This window comes from Vulpes vulpes, unplaced genomic scaffold, assembly GCF_048418805.1.
Source record: "Vulpes vulpes isolate BD-2025 unplaced genomic scaffold, VulVul3 u000000652, whole genome shotgun sequence".
Classification (NCBI taxonomy): Eukaryota; Metazoa; Chordata; class Mammalia; order Carnivora; family Canidae; genus Vulpes; species Vulpes vulpes.
Genome location: NW_027325771.1, coordinates 3171122 through 3195594, shown reverse-complemented (window position 1 = coordinate 3195594; position 24473 = coordinate 3171122). Strand labels below are relative to the sequence as shown.

Here is a 24473-nt window from a genome sequence, read left to right as displayed (position 1 = left end):
TTTTTATTATGATTATATGTAGTCATTGTATAAAGCAGTGACTAAGAGACTGGTGTAAGCCTAAACCTATTAATGAAATTTCTTACGCTTTTTGTGTGTGTGTGGTTTTTAAATTTTTTTTTTTTTAATTTTTATTTATTTATGATAGTCACAGAGAGATAGAGAGAGAGGCAGAGACACAGGCAGAGGGAGAAGCAGGCTCCATGCACCGGGAGCCCGACGTGGGATTCGATCCCGGTCTCCAGGATCGCGCCCTGGGTCAAAGGCAGGCGCCAAACCGCTGCGCCACCCAGGGATCCCTGTGGTTTTTATCTGTATTAATGGTGATGACAGTTTAGCCATTTTTTGTATCCATCATAATTTGCAATTTTTTTTCAATTTTTTTAAAAGATTTTATTTATTTACTTAGAGCACAAGCAGGGAGAGTCTCAGAGGGAGAGGGAGAAGCAGACTTCCTGCTGAGCAGGGAGCCTGATGGGGCACTTGTTCTCAGGACCCTAGGATCATGACCTGAGCTGAAGGCAGACACTTAACCAACTAAGCCAGTCAGGTGCCCTTGTAATTTTGCTTTTTGAAAATGTGTTCCTTAGGAGCATATTATGGGGCATATTAAACATGTAATTTTATGTTTATAACATCACTTATGTCCTCCCAAGTAGGCTAACTTGAAAGGATTTTGTTGTTAATGTGCCCTCAGTTACAGTTCTACATTTAATCTTGCAAAGATAAAGGAGACCTTTATTTTCTTAATTCAGTTATTTGAATGTGTAATTGAAAAAGTTAAGGGGCAAGGAATAGTAGGTACTTGGTCCTTTCTTATATTGTTAATTTTGCCTTTACATTTCTGAAGCGTTTATATGTTTATATGTTATGCATTAAGTGTAAATAAGCTAACATATTTTTAATGTGTTGGTTCCTCCCCCCCTTTTGCCAGATTAAACTTGGACATAGATCAGAAGCTAAAGATGGTGAGTATTTAATATAATCTGACAGAGCAGGAAAAGTTTTTATTCTCACTAAGGAAATAAGCAGAGTATTGGAATTATGAGAGATTCTAGATGCGGGATGCTGGAAGAGTAAACTCAGGGTGGAGACTCAGGATAGAGACAGGATATTTGTGATACCCACCATTTGGATGTTAAGAGTATGTAAGTCATTCAAGTCATCTGAGTAAATGGAAGGCAACAAGGTTATAGTGGCTTGTCTTGCTGTTTTCATTACTCTTTAAGATGTTGTTGCAAGCAGTTTTTTATTTTTCTGGCCTTCTAATTTGAAAAATCAGGATACAACGTCATGGAAGTACAGAAAGCTCACACTGAAATAGATGATGAATGGAAGAAAACATGTTTTTACCCTTCTTCCAAAGCCTTGTGTGCTAAGTCTTGTTTAGTCATCAAGAACTAGTTTTTATAAAACAGAACCCATCGTCTCTCCATATATAATAGGCAGTACCAGAACTTATTTTTGAGTTCTATCCTTTGTATTAGGAAAGGTACTGTCTTACCACTATTTTGCTGTTAGCATCCAGGATCTGTTCCTAGTATAATGCAAGAAAGAGGAAGCTATTGACTTATTCCTTTAATGTTACACACTGACACATTGTTATTCCAGCAGTCTTCTTAAGTGATATGCTACAAAATGAATAATTATCATGGTCATTGTTAAGCTATTTTCAAAATAAAGCAATATAAAAAAAAAACAAATGTCAAACAATTTGTCCAATAGCCTGTATTTTTCTATGGAGTACTCACTGTCATTTCCTGAAAGACTAACTTGTCCCAAAAAATATGCTTGTAAGGAGATTTGAGATTTCAGCATTATTTTTCACATTTTGCTTTGCTTTTTCATATAGGTATAAACAGAACAGCTTTAAGAGAGATAAAATTATTACAGGAGCTAAGCCATCCAAATATAATTGGTGTGAGTATGATATGAGTTATTTCTGGGATCTGGGACCCTGCCATTTCTGAATGAGGTAGATATTGATTGAATGCTGAGCAAGATGAATTGTTTTAGGTGAGCCTTGCAAAAAAGCTTTACAGTTTATCAGGATAATATGTATTTCCTATTCTCTTTAGTCCTGTAGGCAGTTGTCTTAAAAGCATTAAATATTAAAACATTTAATATTGGCATATAGCCTAATTATGTCAAAAATCATTTTGAAGCCTAGAGAGCTTTAGCATGTATAAGACCTTGAGTAAGCTTCCCTATAACTCGGTGCCATAATTCTTACCTCATAGGGTTGTGACAAGACTAGTTGATTTTTTTTGTTTTGTTTTGTTTTTAAGATTTTATTTATTAGAGAGAGAGACAGAGACAGAGATCACAAGCAGGGAGATAGAGGGAGAAGCAGACTCCCCACTAAGTGGGGAGCCTGATGCAGGACTGGGCATCCAGGATCATGACCTGAGCCAAAGGCGGATACTTAACCAACTGAACCACCCAGGCACCCCAGACTAGTTGATTGAATGCATATAAAGTACCTGGAAATAGAGCCTGACATAGAGAATGCATATATTGAATGATAGCTGCCATTGCTGTTTATAGGATTTTCTTATAAACTGAGCACAGAATTGAAGATTGAGGTGAGATTTTCAATTATTTGTTTCTTAAACATAGCTCTCAAAATTTGGGGCACGAGCTTAAGTATTTAGTGACTTTTTAAAAATAGTAAAGTTGAGGCGTGCCTACGTGGCTTAATCGATTTGGTTTCTGACTTTGGCTTAGGTCATGATCTCCAACTCCCGGGATCTCCTGGGATCAAGCCTGGAGTCTGGCTCTCTGCTCAGCAGGGACTCTGCTTGTCCCTCTGCCTCTGCCCTTCCCCTTGCTGTGCTCTCTGTCTCTTAAATATTCTTCTTCTTCTTCTTCTTTTTTTTTTTTTTTTTTTTAAGATTTTATTTATTTTTTCATGAGAGACACGGAGAGAGAGGCAGAAACACAGGCAGAGGGAGAAGCAGGTTCCATTCAGGGAGCCCCTTGTGGGATTCATGGAACTTCAGGATCATGCCCTGAGCTGAAGGCAGACGCTCAACCGCTGAGCCACCCAGGCGTCCCTCTCTTAAATCTTAAAAAAAAATAGTTTTACACCTCAAGTTACTAATTCCTAGCAAGAAAAAGGATAAGTGTCAAATTTAATAAAATCAGATTTAACAGAGTATTATCAGCAGTCTTCATGCTTGTTTAAATTTTTAAAAATTAGTTGGTACAATATTTTCAAGTACTTTATAGAAAATCACATTTATTTATTTTTTGAATTTTGCTTTGCAGCTCCTTGATGCTTTTGGGCATAAATCTAATATTAGCCTTGTCTTTGATTTTATGGAAACTGATCTAGAGGTAAGATTAAGATTCCTAAGAGATTTTTTTTCTCTTTTTTATCAAAAGAGAACCTGTTTATTTTCTACTTTCGAAGGTACTGTTATTCAAAGGAATATTTAATTTTGTTGGAATGTGAACGTACTCCTAAGTAAAGGATCTTCTGAATCATTTAGCCGTATTCCCAGTGTTAGATACAGAGATTTGGATTTCAAAACATTTCTATCTACCAAGCTCCCTCTACCTTCTTGACATTATTTTTAGAGAAATGAGTATTAGGCCCTTGAGAATTTAGAGTTTCTTTTCCATATTATCACAGAATATCATCCTTTTGAAAGCCAAGTTTTTTGTTTTGTTTTTTTGAGAAAATGAGATCTTAGGCTTTTCCTTAATACTAATTAAGGAATCTCGAAAACTAACAACAACTGGAATTCTCATACACCGCTGGTGAGCATGCAGAATGGTACAGCCAATTTGGAAAATAGTTTGGCAGTTTCTTAAACAGTGAAATACACTGCTAAAGAATGATCTAGCAATATGACTGCTAGGTATTTAAGAGAAATAAAATATGTCTACCCAGAAATTAATTGGTACACAGATGTTCAGTTTTATTCATTATTGCCCAAACTTGAAACAATCCAAATATCTTTCATCTAGTGAATATAGAAACAAACTGTGGTACATCTTTAAAATGGAATACTCTTTGGGGATTAAAAGAAATAAATTGCTCATATATATATAACAGTAGAGAGGAATCTCATCACATAAATTGTGCTAAATGAAAGAACTCAGGCTCAGTCCAGTCTGTGTATTATATGATTCCATTTATTTGGTGTTCTGGAAAAGGCAAGAACTAAAGAAACAGAAATCAGGTCAGTGGTGGTCAGAGTTGGGAGTAGAGGGAAGTATTGGGCATAGAGGGGCCTGGGGCGATTGGGGTATGGGTGAGAGTTAAAAGAACTCTATCTTGATTATGGTAATGGTTACACAACTGGATGTCTTTGTTAAAACTCATGGAACTGTGCACTAGAAAGGGCATATTTTGCCTAAATCTGATTTTTTTTTTTTAGAAATGGGGTTCTCTTAATTTTTCTGTTACTTCATTATTAGTATATGGAAATGCAACAGATTTCTATGTATTGATTTGTGTCCTGCAACGTTACTGAATTCATTTATCAATTCTAGTAGTTTTTTGGTGGAGTCTTTAAGGTTTCTTATGTATAGTATCATGTCATCTGCAAATACCAAAAGTTTACTTCTTGCCAATTTGGATACCTTTTATCTAAATATGATTTCCTTTTTTTTTTTTTTAAAGATTTTATTTATTTATTCATGAGAGACGCAGAGACACAAGGCAGAGGGAGAAGCAGGCTTCATGCAGGGAGCCCGATATGGGGCTCGATCCCGGGACTCCAGGATCATGCCCTAGGTCGAAGGCAGGTGCTAAATCACTGAGCCATTCGGACTGCCCCTCTAAATAGGATTTCTAAAAAAAGAAAATGATAACTTCTAGCTAACATATAAGTTTAGGAGTAAACTGGCTTTTCTTTTCTTTTCTCTCTTTTTTTTTTTTGGCTTTTCTTTTTTTTTTTTTTAATAAACTGGCCTTAAGCACAGTTCTCAATGCATGAGAACTCAGTTGTGCACTTTAACTCAGCTCTATTTTCTTTATCTTCCTTCATGGGCATAATTTCTCAATATAGTGGCTTATATCCTTAGAGTTTAATAATCTGTAAGGAAAGAAGGTGCTTTGTTCCCTTGATTCTAGAAGTATTTGGCCTGTTTGATTAGCTTGGATCACATGTCCATCTCTAAAGCAGTCTTCTAGACAGCAGGCTTGAGTATGGTGGTTGGCTATGCCTGGGTCATGTATCTGCCTCTAGAGGCCACAGGTAGTGGTCAGTCCTGTTTTAAACAGATGGTTTCCCAAAGGAATGTTGAATGCTATTATCAGAAGGGCTGTACATCCTGGGGCAAGCGAAACAACAGATGTTCACCATGTTAATGCCTTTTAAACAATGAAGTAGAAGAGAAAAAGCCCCAGCAGATACTTTACCTAACTGGAAAATTCCGTATCTGGAAATTCTGACACTGCTTCCTAAGGAGAGTTAGGCAGTGTTTCTTCAGATTCTCCCATATGATGGATAAATTCATTATATGTCTGTGTGTGATTTTATATGATGTGATTTAATTGGAATAATTGTATTTTATATACTGGATTTACAGGTTATAATAAAGGATAATAGTCTTGTGCTGACCCCATCACACATCAAAGCCTACATGTTGATGACTCTTCAAGGGTTGGAATATTTACATCAACACTGGATTCTACATAGGGTAAGGTTTTTAACCAATTATGATTGATTTTTTACATTTTAGTCAAGTTTTATGTAACCAGTTATTACATAAATATTTGGTCTAAATACTTATATTATTAAAAATAAAGCCGGACCATTTTATCCCGTCTTCCTCTGGGTGTTCCCTTCAGTTATTCCACCAGGTGGTGCTAATGAGGACTGTAAAATACTGTGTAAAATTTAGAAATGCAAGAGGCCCAGTTCTTCATTTTTTCCATAGATGAATAGCTAATTTGCTGTGTCACCTAACCAAGGTTATAGTTTTTTCAAGGTCAGTAGCTGATAACCAACAGAGTATTAGAATCTAGGTTTTTTGGCTTTAAGTCCAGTATTCTTTATGCTATACTGTTGTGACAGGAAAAAAAAATACAGTGAGAGACTGGGCTAAATTATACATTGCTAAAATATTTTTAGAACAGCAATATTTCAGTAACTCTAAAATTCTGTGAAGTAATGAAATAAAGTTTCTGAAATGGTTGAGTCAGTATTAGAAATATTTAGCTATTGAAACAAGGCTGACACTCTCTATAGGTAGATATTTTTAGGTACTCTATTTAGATAAATAGCTAAGAATATATAATTTATAGTCAGTAATTCTTGTACCCTAAACTTGGAATCCCTTTCAGGTTATTGCTAATATCTTTTTAGTATAGATTTTGAGGAATATGTTCCTCATTCTCTCTAAATGCATAATATTTTTATTTACTGAAGTTGATGTGTATTACTGTTACTAAATTAATAGCGGCAATTATTTATTGAATTCCTCATTGTCATAGTAGGCTCGTTACAAAAAACACTAAATTTAATCCTCACAACAACCCTGTGAAGTAGGTAAACCCAAGGTCTCACTAAGTAATAAATGGTATATGGTATATGGTATTCTCTCCCTCCTGCTTACTTGTTTATTTAAAACCTCCATGATACAGGATCTAAAACCAAACAACTTGTTGCTAGATGAAAATGGTGTTCTAAAACTGGCAGATTTTGGCCTGGCCAAATCCTTTGGGAGCCCCAATAGAGCTTATACACATCAGGTTGTAACCAGGTAAGAATCACTTAAAAAACTGAGAGTTTATATTTTGCAGGATTAGTTTTTGTTTTTTTATTTTATTTTTATTTTTATTTTTTTTTTAGTTTTTGTTTTTTTAAAGTAAGCTTTTTGTAGGCCTAACATGGGGCTGAACTCAGGACCCTGAGATTTAGAGTCACATGCTCTACTCACTGAGCCAGTCAGGTGCCCCTATTGTATAGATATGAATCCCAAATGAGCATCATTTGGCTTCTCTGAAATATCCCAGTAGAGTTAGGAATTGTTGGTGGTGTTTTACTAAAAATATAACTATGTTATGTTTATTTAACCACAATGAAATAATTACAGGCATTTTTTCAGATGGAGTTGAACTAACTCAATTTTCAGGCATTTGTCTAATAACTTTTGGGACTAATTTATACTACTTCTACAGTTTAGTTAGGTAAGTTGGAACTATAGTGGCTATTCTTTTACATATTCACCTGATTTGGGAGACCTGTGTTTATTTTATAGGTCAGTCACTGATTTATTTCATGTTTTATTTCACTCTGTGTGAATGAAAATGGTCTAAATAGAGCAACCCTGTCGGGACCTCTCTTACCCCTGAGAACTTTTTCTGTATCCTCATTTAATAAAACTGTTACTGCTTTATTAAAAAAGAAGAAGAAGAAGAAAGAAAATTTTCTGAATAAAGCAGTGCATTGATATTTGGGTTTATCTTATTATTTCTACTTATGTTTTCTTTTATACTTTTTATGTATAAAAAATTTAAAAAATCACATGAAATAGATATGGACAGTAGGTTTTATAATTCTAGTCAGAATGTATTTTTTTTTTAAAGATTTTATTTATTTATTCATGAGAGATACACAGAGAGAGGCAGAGACATAAGCAGAGGGAGAAGCAGGCTCCGTGCAGGAAGCCCAAAGAGGGACCCAGTCCCCAGAACCCAGGATCATGCTCTGGGCCAAAGGCATGTAGGCCTCAACCACTGAGCCACCCAGGCATCCCCAAATGTCATTTATTTATTTCCAAGATTCTTTAAGGATCTGAGAAGATCTTTAAATATTCTGTTCTTTTTAATTACTTTGTCACCGGGGGCACCTAAGTGGCTCAGTCAGTTAAGTGTCTGATTCTTGATTTTGGCTCAGGTTGAGAGCTTAGGGTTGTGAGATCAAGCCCTGAGACCTGCTTTGGGCTCTATGCTCAGTGGGTAGACTGCTTGGGAGTCTCTCTCTCCCTCTGCCCTACCCCTTGAGGTTTCCTCTCTCTCTCTCTCTCTCTCTCTCTCTCTCTCTCTGCCCCTCTCCCTACTTGTGCATGCATGCATGTGTGCAAGCTTGCTGTCTCTCAAAAATAAATAAGTAAATCTCTCAAAAAAAAGATAAATAACTTGGCACTTTCAAAATAGATCTCATTGGGTGTCAATCACCTGAGCCTTAAGTAAGAAGTAAAGGATATAAGTGGTTATTGATGTACTTGCTGGAGAGATACAGCACATTATTTAGGAACTCTTGGAACTGAAGAAAATGGACCCACATATAAGTATTGTATACCAGTGCTTTATTTATTTATTTTTTTTAAAGATTTTATTTATTTATTCATGAGAGAGAACAGAGAGAGAGAGGCAGAGTCACACGCAGAGGGAGAAGCAGGCTCCATGCAGGGAGCCCAATGTGGGACTCGATCTCGGGTCTCCAGGATCATGCTCTGGGCCAAAGGCGCCGCTAAACCGCTAAGCCACCCCGGGCTGCCCTACCAGTGCTTTTCATATACCAGTTTCTGGTATATATATATATGCTAGTAATAGGTCAAGTTAAAACTAAGACTGAAAATTGTTAAATTATGATTTGGACATCACTAATGACCTTGACAAGAGCAATTTTGGTGGAGTAGTAGGATTAAAGCCTAATTGAAAGTATTTTTTGTTCTTGTTTAAATTTAATTTTAATTTAAAAAATTTTTATCTTAAATAGACTTGCCACCCAATGTGGGGCTCGAACGCATGATGCCAAGATCAAGAGTCACATGCTCTATCTAAACTGAGCCAGCCACCCGCTGAAAGAGTTTAAAAAAGATAATAGTAATTGGAGACAGTAAAAACAGGCAGCTTTTCAGAATAACCAGAGAATGTAGAGATAGCTGCTAGAGGAAGTTGGGCCTAAAGAAGTTTTTGTTTGCTACTTTAATTTTTTGGTTTATTTTTTAAGACTGAAGAAATAATGGTATATTTGTACGTTAGTGGGAAAAGTCTAGTGAAGAAGAAAACATTGATACTGGAAGAAGTGAATTTCAGTATCTTTGGAAATAGGCAAGAGAGCATGGTACCTAGTGCCCCAAGTTGACATACTGGCATTACAACAGTCCAGGACAGTTCATCTGTAGTTACAGATGAGAAGGCAGATGGTATAAATACAAATGACCATAGGTGAGTCCATGGAATTGTTTTTAATTTTTCTTTCTTTCTATTACTTGGATTCTTTTTAGTAAAGCTGGAAATAAGGTCATTGGCTTAGAGGATGAATGGTGTTGTGAGTTTCTGGAGGAAGTAGGCATTAATCATCAAGGAATGGGAGAGTAAATGGACCAAGGATGTGTTTAATTTCTAGTATGGAATTGCTTGGTTTTATAGCTAGTTTATCTTGAGTTAATCTATCCCTAAAAGTGAAGTTGATCAGTAGGATGATGTTTTGCTTAGGAGTTTTCTACAAGAAACACTTCAGTAATTCCATTTTAAAATTACAGTTTTTTGGGGTGCCTAGGTGGCTGAGTCAGTTAAAGTGTCTGCCTTTGGCTCAGGTCATGATGCCAGGGTCCTGGGTTCAAGTCCCACATTGGACCCATGCTCTGTGGGGAGCCTTCTCCCTCTGCCTGCCACTCCTCCTGCCTGTGTTTTCTCTGTCAAATAAGTAAATAAAATCTTTAAAAAAAAAAAAATAAAAGTAAACATAAAATTACAATGTTGCTTTTTGTTCTTCAGATGGTATCGGGCCCCTGAGTTACTCTTTGGAGCTAGAATGTATGGTGTAGGTGTCGACATGTGGGCTGTTGGCTGTATATTAGCAGAGTTGCTTCTAAGGGTAAGTCTAGGATTGATGTATGTACTACAGTATTGTAATAGGTATTTGTGTAACTTGTGTAAGATTATCTTCCCATAGATAATTCTCAGAGGAGCACTGTTTTTCCAATAAAAAGCCAACAATAGACCAGTTTAAAAAAATAAATAAATAAAGCTACCTCGGGGCACCTGGGTGGCTCAATTGGTTAAGTATCTGCCTTTGGCTCAGGTCATGATCCCAGGGTCCTGGGATTGAGCCCTGCACTGGGCTCCCTGCTCAGCAGAGAGCCTGCTTCTCCCTCATCTGCTGTCCTTACTTGTGTGCGTGCTCTTTCTCTGTTGCTTGTGCGCGCGCGCGCTCTCACTCACTCTGTCAAATAAATTTTAAAAATATTTAAAAAAAAACAAAGCCACCTCCTCCATTGAACTTTATTGATTAATGTTAATGTGAAATGTGAAGACCTCTCATTTAGGACAGTAAAGATTTTATTATAGATCATTTCTGTAATCTGAAATATAACTATAGTAAAACTCATCAGACTTACTAGCCATTGGCACTGTTGATTAAATCATTGTTAAAGTGGGGCACCTGGGTGGTTCAGTGATTGAGCGTCTACCTTTGGCTCCGATCTTGATCCTGGAGTCCTGGGATTGAGTCCTGCATCAGGATCCCTGCAGGACTTCTCCCTCAGTGCTTCTCCCTCTGCCTGTATCTCTACCTCTCTCTGTGTGTCTCTCATGAATAAATTAAAAAAATGAAAAAAAAATCATTGTTAAAATTATGAGGAATTTGACAGGCAGCTCTAATTTTATTTTTTTTAATTTATTTTTTAAATGTTTCCTGTTTTAAACTGTTCCTGTTTTAACAGGAAATGCTCTCCACACAGTTCTGAGTCTGTGGTGAGATCTTGCCATCCAAACAGATAATAATTGAATGCAGCTTAGTTCAAAAGGTTTGCTTTTTATCAGCATTCAACCTTTTTTAAAGTGTTATTTTTCCTTCATAAATATTTTATAGCTTGAAAGACTACTTAAACTAGAAAACAGGAACAACAATAAATAAGCCAATATGAAACCAAAGTATTCAGTATAGTTTGAATCATTTTGGAAGCAAATTGATCTACATTCTTAACATCCTCTGGATTGTTAAATGAAAAGGAATACACAAATACTTATACTGGTGGATTGCATAAATCTGGTACTGTGTCCTTAAATAGCACAAATATACATTTCAATTTATGATCTTTTTACATCCTTTTTCTTAAACATACTTAGAGGCAATGACTAACAGAAAATCTAAACTTGGATATTGGGGATCCCTGGGTGGCTCAGTGGTTTAGCGCCTGCCTTTGGCCCAGGATGTGAACCTGAGTTCCCGGGATCGAGTCCCACGTTGGGCTCCTTGTGTGGAGCCTGCTTCTCCCTCTGCCTATGTCTCTGCCTCCTCTCTCTCTCTCTCTCTCTCTCTCTCTCATGAATAAATAAATAAAATCTTTAAAAAAGGGCAGCCCCGGTGGTGCAGCGGTTTAGCGCCACCTGCAGCCCGGGGTTGGTTCCTGGGGACCCTGATCGAGTCCCACATCAGGCTCCCTGCATGGAGCCTGCTTCTCCCTCTGCCTATGTCTCTGCCTCCTCTCTCTCTCTCTCTCTCTCTCTCTCTCTCTCTCATGAATAAATAAATAAAATCTTTAAAAAAGGGCAGCCCCGGTGGCGCAGCGATTTAGCGCCACCTGCAGCCCGGGGTTGGTTCCTGGGGACCCTGATCGAGTCCCACATCAGGCTCCCTGCATGGAGCCTGCTTCTCCCTCTGCCTATGTCTCTGCCTCCTCTCTCTCTCTCTCTCTCTCTCTCTCTCTCTCTCATGAATAAATAAATAAAATCTTTAAAAAAGGGCAGCCCCGGTGGCGCAGCGATTTAGCGCCACCTGCAGCCCGGGGTTGGTTCCTGGGGACCCTGATCGAGTCCCACATCAGGCTCCCTGCATGGAGCCTGCTTCTCCCTCTGCCTCTCTCTCTCTGTGTGTGTGTGTGTGTGTGTGTGTGTCTATCAATAAATAATTTATATTTAAAAAAATCTTTAAAAAAATAATAAACTTGGGTATTATCTACTGAGCAACTGCCTTATATCTGGTCTACACAATTTTTTTTTTAAAGACTTTATTTATTTATTCATGAGAATACACAGAGAGGAGAGAGAGAGAGAGAGGCGGAGACACAGGCAAAGGGAGAAGCAGACTCCATGCAGGGAGCCCGACGTGGGACTCGATCCCAGGTCTCCAGGATCACGCCTTGAGCTGTAGGCAGCACTAAACTGCTGAGCCACCGGGGCTGCCCTGGTCTACACAATTTTAAAGATACCATTTTAGTTTATAAACAAGAAGTCTATAGTTTAGGGAGGACAATTTATGCCTTAGAGTAAGGTCACCTGGGCATCTTTCAGACCCGTAGTAGAGCCTTCTTTAGAGATAATATGGTGATACAAAAGTTTGATCAACCAGCATGTGCCTGCCTGCCTTTTATTTCATTTAAATGATCAGGATGCAGAACTAATGGCTTGACATATGGTTGATCTTCAGCACGCTGTCATTCTAGTACTTGATTTTGGCTGTATCAGCTCAGACTGCAGCTTCCATTATTTGGTTTGGCATAGGCTCCTTGATACACAAGGTACTAGAGGCTAAAGTGTTCCAGTTATTTAAAAACTATATTGTTAAAAAATAAATAAATAGGGCAGCCCCGGTGGAGCAGCGGTTTAGCGCCGCCTGCAGCCCAGGGCGTGATCTGGAGACCCTGGATCGAGTCCCACGTCAGGCTCTCTGCATGGAGCCTGCTTCTCCCTCTGCCTGTGTCTCTGCCTCTCTCTCTCTCTGCATCTCTATGAATAAATAAATAAAATCTTAAATAAAAATAAAAAAAATAAATAAATAACTATATTGTTGTTATTGCCTATCGCATTAAAAAATTACTGATTTTCTAATATTTGCTTTATGATTCCTGGCTCCCTATAAAGACATGAAAAAGAAAAAATAAATTTCTACAATATCAAAATTTTTTAAAGAGATGAATCTGAACACAAAAAGATTTTATGAATGGAGTCAAATTGAAAAGAACCAGAGAGAAGTTCCTCTTGGTTTCCTTACTCATGGTACCCTTAAATTCAGTGTCTCTCTTCCTTTTAGGATTAATTTGATTCTTTTTCCTAAAACTAAAAAGATTTCATTCACATACTTAGTCACAGTTGTGTGTTGGTAAAATTTTGGTATCCTCTAGGAAGTTGTTGAAGAACAGTAAAAAAATAAACACAGGCTCTTTCTTTGGTAATGCTTCTGTTTGCAATAATATGTGGATATGTTGAACTTGAACATGATTCACTTATGTTAACTAAATATGGATGACACACTAGTCCAAATTCCATATTTAGCAAATGAAAATCAATAAGATTATTAGTTGTTACGAATGAGATTATGGGGGACGTCTGGGTGGCTCAGTGGTTGGGCATTTGCCTTTGGTTCAGGGTGTGATCCCAGAGTTCTGGGATCGAATCCTGCTTTGGGCTTCCTACAGGGAGCTTGCTTCTCCCTCTGCCCGTATCTCAGCCTCTCTCTCTGTCTCTCATGAATAAATAGATAAAATCCTTTAAAAAAAAATGAGATTATGGAAGAGCCCCCATTTGAACTTAAATATGTTATACAGATTATTAAATTTAACCATTCACATTACTAAATGAAAATTAAAAGTAGTTATTCATTACTAGAAAAAAAAAGTTTGTCTTGGATTACATACTATATCTAGTACTTGCTGAGACATGCAGTGGATTTCTTCATTAATATTGCTTTGGTGTGGGCAGCCTTGGTGGCCCAGCGGTTTAGCACTGCTTTTAGCCCATGGTGTGATCCTGGAGACTCAGGATCGAGTCCCATGTTGGGCTCCCTGCATGGAGCCTGCTTCTCCCTCTGCCTGTGTCTCTGCCCTTCTGTCTCTCTCTCATAAATAAATAAATAAGTAAATAAATACTTAGTGAACTTAAAACTAATTTAAAAATATTGCTTTGGTGCTTAATAGAGGGAAGACATTTTCAAAATAAAGTGATAATTGTATCTTAAAGATTTCAAGATGCCAGGGCAAGCATCATCCCCCATAAATTATCTCTAAAAAGATAATTTAGAGATGGCTCAGCTTTGAGCACCTGCTTCAGCTCAGGGCATGATTCTGGGATCCCGCATCTAGTCCCACACTGGGCTCCTTGCAGGGAGCCTGCTTCTCCCTCTGCTGTGTCTCTGTCTCTGTGTGTGTGTGTGTGTGTCTCATGAGTAAATGGATAAAATCTTAAAAAAAAAAAAAATATATATATATATATATATAAATATGCCATCTTTGAAACTAGGAGATGCCCAAAATACTATGCCAGCAGATGTAAAACCAGAAATTAAGAAGGCTAAAATTTTACAGGAAAAGATGCCAACTAGAGGCAGTTGTGGCTTGGCACACAGAATCCTGAAGGTGCTCAGTTATTGAGAAGTACCTATGATCACTGATCACTGATAATGATAATGAAGTATAGGTCTAAAAACTTGGTCGAAAAAAAATTTTTATGGGCAATTAATACCAGGATCCCCCTACACAGCCAGGTCCCTTCCCTTTTTCCACCTTTATTGCCACCTGACTTATCCCTCTTCTAGAGATAGGTTTATTCCCTAAAGAAATTGAAACACAAATCTCCACGCATCACCATCTTAGACACAGTGGAGAATGTGAGTAAAAACATGCAGATTATATGAAAGTCTGTATGCTGAACTGTGAAACTTTCAATTTAGTTCTCTGCCCAGCTCCCAGAACCCTTTAGCCTCGTAATACTCTGTAGTAACTCTTTAACGCAGACCAAAGAGTAGAGGATCCATTACTGGAAGAACTGAATGACCCCGAGAATAGATCCACAAATAATTGGCATAAAACTCCTCACCCGGTCTTTCTAGAGAAGGCCTGTGAGCTGTAATCAACGTTTTTAGTACCTTACCCTTGAGTATGAACAGTTAGTGATTACCACATAGTTATCAAGGATTTCCAAATATTTAATGAGTGCTTCCATCCTGTTGGAATTACCAGGTAATCAGCAAGGATCATTAGATATTTGATGAAAGCATCCCACGTCAAAGACTAACTTAAAAAGAAACTTGGGAAAAATAGCAGAAGAAAATTAACTTTCCACCCCCGCCACATCTTCAGAGAACTAAGAGAGTATACTGCACCTGTAAAACAAGAACAGGATGCTCTATTACTAAAGGATCAAAGAATAAAAGATACTGAAGAATTTTCACATAGGATAACTAAAAGAAAATGAAAACTGGGGAAAGTATTCTTTTATCAAATAGGACCAAAAACTAAAACTAGCTGATTGATCCAGGATTGATCATAGAATATAACAAAAAACAGAAGAAAATGTAGGACAAGAAATTCACAGGAAAATAGCCCAGCATTGATGGATGTAAATTGACTCAAAGTGCAAAAAGACCCATCCCAATACATCTTGAGAAATTTCAGAGAACCAGAGTTTAAGAAAAATATTTCATTTCCACAGAGAGAAAAAAGAGAAGTTACATAGAAACCATAATGAAGGTTTAGAGAAGAGAATGGCATCAGGCTTCCCAAAAGCAGCGCTGAAATCTGGAAGGCAGTAGAATGCATTTTGAAGGAAATAATTTCCAACCTAGAATTGCATGCCCATTTGTATTTTCAGTTAGCTCTGAGAATAAATAGAATTTATTACACTAAAAATTTTACACCTTCCTTTCTTAGGAATTTCTTGGAAGCTGTGCTCTATTACATGAGAGTAAATCAAGAGAAAGGTGTGGGATTTAGAGAACATGAGATTCAACACAAAAAGGGGATGAATAGAATTCCACACCTGCACCAGCTATGCAACAGGCTAGAGAGCAACTAGTCAAGATTGAAGCAGGAGGGACGAGAGCTTTAGCAGGGGAGTCTTAGGGGAAAAATGATCCTCAGTGTGCCTACCAACCAGCTGCAGCAGTTTTTAACACATGACGAGCTTTATTTTATAATTCTCTCACACCACATTTTTTTTTCTGCCACAAATTCCAGACATGCCATCTTATTCATATTGCTATTTCTCTAAAAGATAAGAATTTTTTATAATTATAATACCATTATCCTCTGAAGAAAAGCAAGTATATAAATCAATATCAAGTCTATGTTCAGATTTCCCACTTTTTATCAGAAATGTGTTTTATAGTTGGTTTATTTTTGTAAACTTATTTGTAGAAATCCAAGTTCACACATTAAGCAGCTCATTATAATCATGGGGTGCCTGGCTGGCGTGGTCTGAGGAGTGTGTGACTTTTATTTATTTTTTTAAGATTTATCTCTTTTAGAGTGAATAGAAGGGACAGGGGAAGAGAGAAAGAGAATCTCAAATAGACTCCACTGAGTGCAGAGCTTGATACAGGGCTTGGTATCATGAACCTGAGATCACAACCTGAGCTGAAACCACGAGTGGGACACCTAAACTACTGCAGCGCCCAGGCACCCCAGAGTGTGTGACTCTTGATCTCAGGGTCATGTGTTTGAGCACCATGGTGGGTGTAGAGATTACTTAAATATTTGGAAAAAAATTTTTTTGTACATCATACCAAAACACCCATTTTTTTTTTTTAAGATTTTATTTATTCATGAAAGAGAGAGAGAGAGGCAGAGGGAGAAGCAGGCTCCCTACAGGAAGCCCGATGTGGGACTCGATCCCAGGACCCTGGGGTTATGACATGAGCCGAAGGCAGATGCTCAACCAGTGATCCACCCAGGCGTTCCCCAAACACCCATCCTTAAAATCTGATTAAATTGCTAGCTTGCCCGGGAAAGTAAGGTTATAATGATGAGTGTCCCATTCTTCAGATCTTACAGTATAATTTATATTAGTAGTCTGCAAAATAGGAGATAATCTTTTGCAGTATGAGAAGGAAATGTTAGGATGCCTAAAGATATTCATGCAGTGTAACTTAGTGTAACTTCAGGTTTCTTTTTTTTGGATGTACATTTCATATACATAAATGGTCCAGTATTATATATAGGGATTGTATTAAGTCTGGATCCAGTCAGAAAATAGAAACCATACATTGAAGAGAGGAAATTTTTTTTTTAATTTTTATTTACTTTTTAAAAGATTTTATTTATTTATTCAGGAGAGACAGAGAGAGAGAAAGGCAGAGCACAGGCAGAGGGAGAAGCAGGCTCCATGCAGGGAGCCCAATGTGGGACTCGATCCCGGGTCTCCAGGATCAGGCCCTGGGCTGACGGTGGCGCTAAACCGCTGAGCCACCCAGGCTGCCCAAGAGAGAAGTTTAATAAAAAGAAATAGAAGTGATTGCAATAATGAAGGATTGACTAATAAAAAGTAAAGAGAGCGGTTCCTGGGTGGTGCACGTCTGGCTCTTGGTTTCTGCATAGACCATGATCTTTGGGTTGTGAGATCGAGCCCCCCATTGGGCTCTGTGCTTGGTGCAGCATCTGCTTAAGACCCCTCTGCCCCTCCCCTGCATACTGTTTATCTGTCGCTCTCTCAGTCTTTAAAAAAAAGAGAATTTTAATACAGGAATAGACAGAAGGAGCAGCCAACCTAAGACTGAGACAGCACCTACGGCAGAGGACTCTGGGACTGAGAGCTGTTCTTTGAAGAGAGCACAGCGTGGCTTGCTGGATGACAGAAAAGTCCCTGTAGAGCTGTGTTGGCAGATTGTGTTGAAAATCTGTCCTCTTGCATGCAGAGGAAAGCTCATCCGGGGCCGGGGGTTTCTGGAGGCACTCTTGTGTACAACCATCTGTAGAGGGAAGCTGCTTGGTGCATTGGGCGCTGAAAGAACTGCCCACAGGTGCGGGAACCTGTTGCTAGAGGAGCTGAGAGTGGCTCCAGGAGCCGGCTAGTTGAGCCAGCTGGACCCAGGAAGCAAAAGTCTTCTCCTGTAGTGTTTCTCCAGCAGCTTCTGTTGACAGAGCTTCAGCTGGCAAAAGAAAAACATTTAAAGCCCCAAATGTGTTTTCTCATAAAAGGCAAGAAGGGTGAGATTGGAAAAAACTGATACCTGGCAGGGCTAAATGCTTTTTTGGCAGGGGTTGTTGGGGGTGGGTGGGAGGGGTCCACAGTAATAGAAATTTTGGAGACCTCGTACTTAATCTCATCTTCTCATTGAGTTTATAAACTTTTTTTCAAGGCCTCTAATAGTGTGAAAGGCCTCTTATTCACAGTGTAAACTCTTTTTTACCCTCCTATTATTTACACAGATGTTTGAGAATGAAGTGGAAAATGATGTCTGTGTGTAGCAAGGATTTTTATTTTATTTATATATTTTTAATTTTTTTTTTAATTTATTTATGATAGTCACAGAGAGAGAGAGAGAGGGGGGGGGGGCGGGGGCAGAGACACAGGCAGAGGGAGAAGCAGGCTCCATGCACCAGGAGCCCGATGTGGGATTTCGATCCCGGGTCTCCAGGATCGCGCCCTGGGCCAAAGGCAGGCGCTAAACTGCTGCGCCACCCAGGAATCCCCTATAGCAAGGATTTTAATTATTAGCCTTTAATTTTTAGCTTGCGGTCACTTAGCCTTTTAAAATTTGCCATCCTACCTCTTCAAAGAAATAGAACGCCAAGATATTACTTAAATAAGATTTCTATTTTTATTTTATTTTATTTTTTTTATGATAGTCACAGAGAAAGAGAGAGAGGCAGAGACATAGGCAGAGAGAGAAGCAGGCTCCATGCACCGGGAGCCCAATGTGGGATTCGATCCCGGGTCTCCAGAATCGCGCCCTGGGCCAAAGGGAGGCGCCAAACCGCTGCGCCACCCAGGGATCCCCGTTAAATAAGATTTCTAATATAGTGTTCTGCCTTCTAGCCTTTGCTCCTGTACTTCAACTAGAATAGTCTTCCTCCACCTTACACATTGCCTCTGGCTAACTCTTCTTCATCTTTCAACTTTCACTGCTGTTCCCCTAGGAAGCCTTCCTTGACCTGTCTGGAGTACGTTAGATGCTGTTCTGTGTGTGCTAGGACCCTGTGCTCTCAGTGAAAACGTCTGGTAAATGTCCCTTTTATGGTATTACCAGCATTCTCACATCCACCCTTGGGGAGAGCCAGGATGGTCTTGTTACCTTCTTTTTTTTTTTTTTTTTTTTTTAAAGCTCATGAAAGTCATTTAATTTCTTTGTGAAAAATAAGACATCAAAGAACAGATTACAGAAATGATGAGGTGGAAGGCTGAACCTATTTTAGCTGTTCTCCGGGGGCACAGGGGTGCTGGATGTGATTTTCATCTGTCATCCGCCTCCCTGAGCCCCAGCAGGCCTGAGCTTGTATGAAATGGGACCATTTCCTTGGGTCTGCCCGGCTGAGGGGTTCCCTCCCCTAGGTGCCTGACTCTCCCCCTCACCACCCTCCGGTTCCACATGGCATAAAAACATGGAACGCTTCGCGAATTTGTGTGTCATCCTTACCCAGGGGCCATGCTAATCTCTTTTGTATTGTTCCAATTTTAATATATGTGCTGCCGAAGTGAGCACATTTTTTTTTTTTGTAAATGTGCTCCACGCCCAGTGTGGAGCCCAATGTGGTGCTTAAACTCTCCACCCTGAGCTCAAGACCTGAGCTGAGATCAAGATACTCAAGCGACTGAACCATCCAAGTGCCCCTTTCTTGTTCCCTTCTTTAAATGCTTAGGGTTTAATTAATTAGCACAGTGCCTATTACCTGGTGGTTTTTTGTTTGTTTGTTGTTTTGTTTTGTTTTTTAAAGATTTTCCTTACTTATTCATAAGAGACACAGAGAGAGGCAGAGACACAGGCTGAGGGAGAAGCAGGCTCCCTGTAGGGAGCCTGACGTGGGACTTGATCCTGGATCCCGGGGTCACGCCCTGAGCCAAAGGCAGAGGCTCAACCACTGAGGCATCCCTGCCTGGTGTTTACTAACGATTTGAGGAGTGAATAAAATGGGAAGCATGGTGCTCTTTATTTGGTTAGTAGTGGTAGGAGCTAATGCCACATCTAGTATGCTTCAGAGTACATTTTGATTTTTGTTAGTTTAGTTTTTTTGTTAAATTTATAATACTACTTGTATAACTATTACATACTACATTGAAATAACTGCATCTTACTCTGTTTCAGGTTCCTTTTTTGCCAGGAGATTCAGACCTTGATCAACTAACAAGAATATTTGAAACTTTGGGCACACCAACTGAGGAACAGTGGCCTGTAAGCCTTCATGTTCTTTGAAAGTTAGTTAGGATTTTGTATGTTTCTGTCATGTAGGTATTAGTATTACTTAAATGTATTCTTTGTCTTAATTTACTAGTAATATATTTTCTGAAAAATTTATATCAAGTAGAAAGTTAAAACTGGTATACTGTCCAGCCTCCTTTGTAATGTTGCCTTTTCTCTATCCCAGTAATTCCCATTCCAGGGTTAATCACTGTCAGTTTGCTGAAAAGTCTTGCAGTGAGGATACGTACACAAACCACATACACAGAGAGTTGCATCTTTTGTCTTTTCTTTAATAAAAATGGGACCATACCATATAATTTTTTTGCACCCAACTTGCTCTTTTTACTTAGTATTTATTACTGATTTTTTTAAACAGCCTCATGATACTTCATTTGATGGGTATTTGGTGTTTGATTATCAACATCTTGGTGGATTTAGAGTATATTTCTAGAATTTTCACTAACAATTAACATGTCTCAGTACTATAAATATATTTAACCCATTACATTGTCTACAAAAAAAGAAATCTTAAATCTTGGTTAAAACTTACACCAATTTAAGTTGCTAAATTTTATGTATTGTAGTTCAGTAAGATAATCCCACTTGTTTATTCGTAAATAAAAATTGTAAATTTTTAGATTTACATTTAATATACATTTAGAATAATGTGTCTAATAATTTTGTCAGAATTTTGGTAGGAATTGTATTACAGAGTTGAGTCTTCAAATCCTTGAAGAAACCGGTCTCATCATTTATGTAGAACTTTGATTTACTTTACATAGTTGTATAGTTGTGGAGGTTTTTTTTGTTTTGGTTTTTTTTTTTGTTTTTTAAGATTTTGTTTTTAAGTAGTCTCTACACCCAGCACGGGGCACAAACTTAAAACCCTGAGATCAGGAGTTGCACACCTCACTGCCTACACCAGCCAAGTGCCCCAGTTGTGTAGCTTTTAGTATATGTGTCCTGCATGTTTTGTTAGATTTTCACATATTTCATTGTTCAGTTACTCTTTTTTTTTTTTTTCTTAAAGAGTGGGAGAGAGAGAGAAAGAGCACATGTGTGCAGGAGAGGGGCAGGGCAGAGGGAGAGAGAGAATTCTAAGCAGGCTCCACACTGTGTGGAACTTGATGCAAGGCTCGGGCTCCCAACCCTGAGATCATGACCCGAACCAAAAACAAAAGTTGGTTGCTTAACCAACTGGGCTGCCCAGGTGCCCACCCCCCTTTTTTTTCTTTTGAGTTATTCTGAATGGCATTTTTAATTTCAGTATTCACTTTTGTTGGGCAACCTGGGTGGCTCAGCAGTTTAGCACCGCCTTCAGCCCAGGGCCTGATCCTGGAGACCCAGGATTGAGTCCCACATCGGGCTCCCTGCATGGATGGAGCCTGCTTCTCCCTTTGCCTGTGTCTCTGTCTCTTTCTCTGTGTGTGTCTCCCATGAATAAATAAATAAAATCTTAAAAAAAAAAAAAAAAGTATGCACTTTTGTTATAGTATATAGAACAAGTTGTTTTTTTGTATGTTTATCCTACACCCTGTAACTGTGTTCTACTTAGTAGTTTTAGGAGTTTCTAAATAGATTTCTTGAAATTTTCTATATGGTTCATCATAGCCTCCATTTGACAGTTTTAGTTCTTCATTTGAGAACTATATGCCTTTCAGTCTTTAAGTTTGAATTATAAATATTTTTACAGGACATGTGTAGTCTTCCAGATTTCGTGACATTTAAAAGTTTTCCTGGAATCCCGTTACAACACATCTTCATTGCAGCAGGAGACGACTTGCTAGATCTCATACAAGGCTTATTCTTATTTAACCCATGTACTCGAATTACGGCCACACAGGTATTTTAGCATGTATTTCTTATATTAGGACATAAGAGGATAATCTTAATTCTGGCATTGATAAAATAAAAATGGAATTTAGTAAGATTTTCTAATATTCTTTAAATACTGTAAAGATGTGTTTTTGTTTTAAGGAATAACAAATTTTATCTTGTCCTTAAGCTTACAAACACTATTCAGACTGGTATTTTTTTTTTCAGACTGGTATTAAATTATATCATGCACACACGGTAATGGGAGAATTTACTTTTGTTAAAATATGTAATATAAATACATACTTATTTCATAATTAATTGGCTTTTCAGGTAGTTTACCTAGAGAATAAAAAATAAGAAGTATTCTGTACTTGTTGAGATAATGGTATTTCAATTAGGTTTGTGCTAATCCTAATGCCCAAAGTGTTTTGTTTTTTTTCCCCATGAAACGCAATCCCAATATGCTTGCTGATCATTTTCATAGTCAAAAAGTGATAATGGAGAAGAAAATAATATAGTTCTTTTTTTTGCTTTTCTTTTTTAAAGATTTTATTTTTAAGTAATCTCTACACCCAGTATGGGGCTTGAACTTAAAACCCTGAGATCAGAAGCCACATGCTCTTCTAACTAACTGAGCCAGGGACCCTAAACATCGTATAGTTCTTTTTTTTTTTTTTTTCCCATCGTATAGCTCAATACAACTATATGCTTACAAGAGATTGAAAGATACTCTAAATAGAACAAACATTGATACTGACCCTTGTTTAAGGGACATAAAAATCAAACTCAAAAAAAAATTAGGACGATCAAGATTATCTGCTCTTCAAAAAGAAGAAATGTTACCAAACGCAAAAATAAAAGACCTATAGATTGTGGGGGGAAACCCATTTTCTTTGTTTTAAAAACAAGTACAAAACAAAAAAAGAATAATGTCACAAACACTTAAAATTAAGGCAGGGCAAAGCAGAAACGCAACACAGTACAATGATTTGGCTTCATAAAGTAAGACCCTGATTCAAATGAAATTTCACAAGCCTTCATATCTAAGAAACCATGTTAATGTACAATAAATATACCAAGGATACAATAAGTGGAGTTTTTTTCACTTAAGTTTATTACAGACTACCAAATGATTGTCTAATGAATTCACTTTTATAGACCATCTCTTTTTGGCAGTACATGATGCTGCATTAATACAGCAATTGCACTGATACTTTACCATTAGAATGACTTTTCTCATTTCAAACAAGTACCTCATTGTTCTCTTTCCACCCTTACACATATACTTCTTACTTCTATCATAAGAAATTTGAGACTATTTCAGATTACCTAGAAAGTTGTTTTCATTAATAGTAAAAACTCAAAATTTATAGAAAAATACTAGTGACAACTTGAGTTGTATTTTGATAGAATGCATTTTAAAAAATGGGTTCTGACTCATGGATATCTGTCTTAAAGTTGGAATGAGATAATCTTCCATTCATAGATCTCTGATAGCTCAGAATAAGCTTAATTTAGTTATAGAACTATTATGATTCAGAAGCAGTATTTTAGAAGTAGAACTCTTGAAGTCAGGAATCTCTTAAATAATGTGGGAGGAAATGCTTAAAAAATTTATATGGGTTTAAGTTCCTAAAAGGAGTATCCAAAAGGAATATTGTAGTTACTGAACTATACTATGATGCAGATAAAGTAGAACTTGACAAGTTTGTCATTTGAAACTATTTTTATTGGAATTTTGGACCAAAGTAAAGGAAATATCTCATTGAACACTGAGCAGGTAATATATAGAAATAACTTTGTGCAGTTCCTTCCAAGTAAAATTTTTGTTAATTTGCAGTGGATTGTTAAATTTTAAAACATCATTTTCAACCTTTTACATTTTTTATAAAACTATTTTAAAGAATTTTTATTTACATGATTTGGCATTCGAATGCATACAGATGTGACAAACTTTTTTTTTAAACATGTTGTTTAAACAAAGTTTTTTTTTAAACATGTTGTTCTCTTTACGTGTTGAACCATAGAACCCCAAAGTGTAGAGTGCTGAATTATACAGTATCTTACTAAGGATATTTCATATAGTATAGGCTGTTTTAATGTAGAAAAGTTAGAAAGTAGTGTGTTTTTCTTAAGGTAGTGAAATTATTTGCCGATCTTAAGCTGTTACGTATTTATTTGTATAATTGGCTCATCGAAATTCTTGAAATTTCATTTTGGAAGTGGGTATTCACATAGTGTTTTTAATGTTCCCAACAATTCTGGAGGTTAGATTTTCTTAAAACACAGTTCACATACGTAAAACCCTACTTTCCTTGGTATCTTTCCTTTTTCAAGGCATTGAAAACTAAATATTTCAGTAATCGGCCAGGTCCAACACCTGGATGTCAGCTGCCAAGACCAAACTGTCCCCTGGAAACTTTAAAGGAGCAGTCAAATCCAGCTGTAGCAACAAAACGGAAGCGAACACAGGCCTTGGAACAAGGTAAAACTTTCATTTTCGTAAAAAATGAAATAAATTCAGAAAACTCCCAAGTAGGTAATGTATAGCTAATGACCAAGGGGCAGCTAAGAAATGTAGGTTGTGAGCTATTTACTTTTCTCAGTGTGGTAGAGAATGTGTTATTTTAGCAA

At 37.6% G+C, this 24473-nt stretch overlaps 1 protein-coding gene and 1 non-coding gene across 8 annotated transcripts in view; one reads left to right on the top strand and one right to left on the bottom strand.

The window, feature by feature from the left end:
* CDK7 (cyclin dependent kinase 7) overlaps window positions 1-24473 on the top strand; it is a 38765-nt gene that overhangs the window by 6225 nt on the left and 8067 nt on the right. For 6 of the 7 annotated variants that reach the window (XR_011999154.1, XR_011999155.1, XM_025981950.2 and 3 more), the window contains exons 3-11: window positions 935-968; window positions 1853-1920; window positions 3271-3339; window positions 5545-5655; window positions 6602-6720; window positions 9686-9785; window positions 19926-20012; window positions 21715-21864; window positions 24177-24324. Coding sequence is in view for 5 of the 7 variants with exons in the window: in XM_025981950.2 (XP_025837735.1) it covers window positions 935-968; window positions 1853-1920; window positions 3271-3339; window positions 5545-5655; window positions 6602-6720; window positions 9686-9785; window positions 19926-20012; window positions 21715-21864; window positions 24177-24324 (886 nt within the window). In the remaining 2 variants the exon portion in view is untranslated. The remainder of the gene's footprint in view (window positions 1-934; window positions 969-1852; window positions 1921-3270; window positions 3340-5544; window positions 5656-6601; window positions 6721-9685; window positions 9786-19925; window positions 20013-21714; window positions 21865-24176; window positions 24325-24473) is intronic. The other variant, XM_025981957.2, reaches the window with a different exon arrangement.
* On the bottom strand, window positions 19219-19325 carry LOC112908342 (U6 spliceosomal RNA). The gene has a single exon (XR_003232900.1). It is a non-coding gene; the product is annotated as a U6 spliceosomal RNA (small nuclear RNA).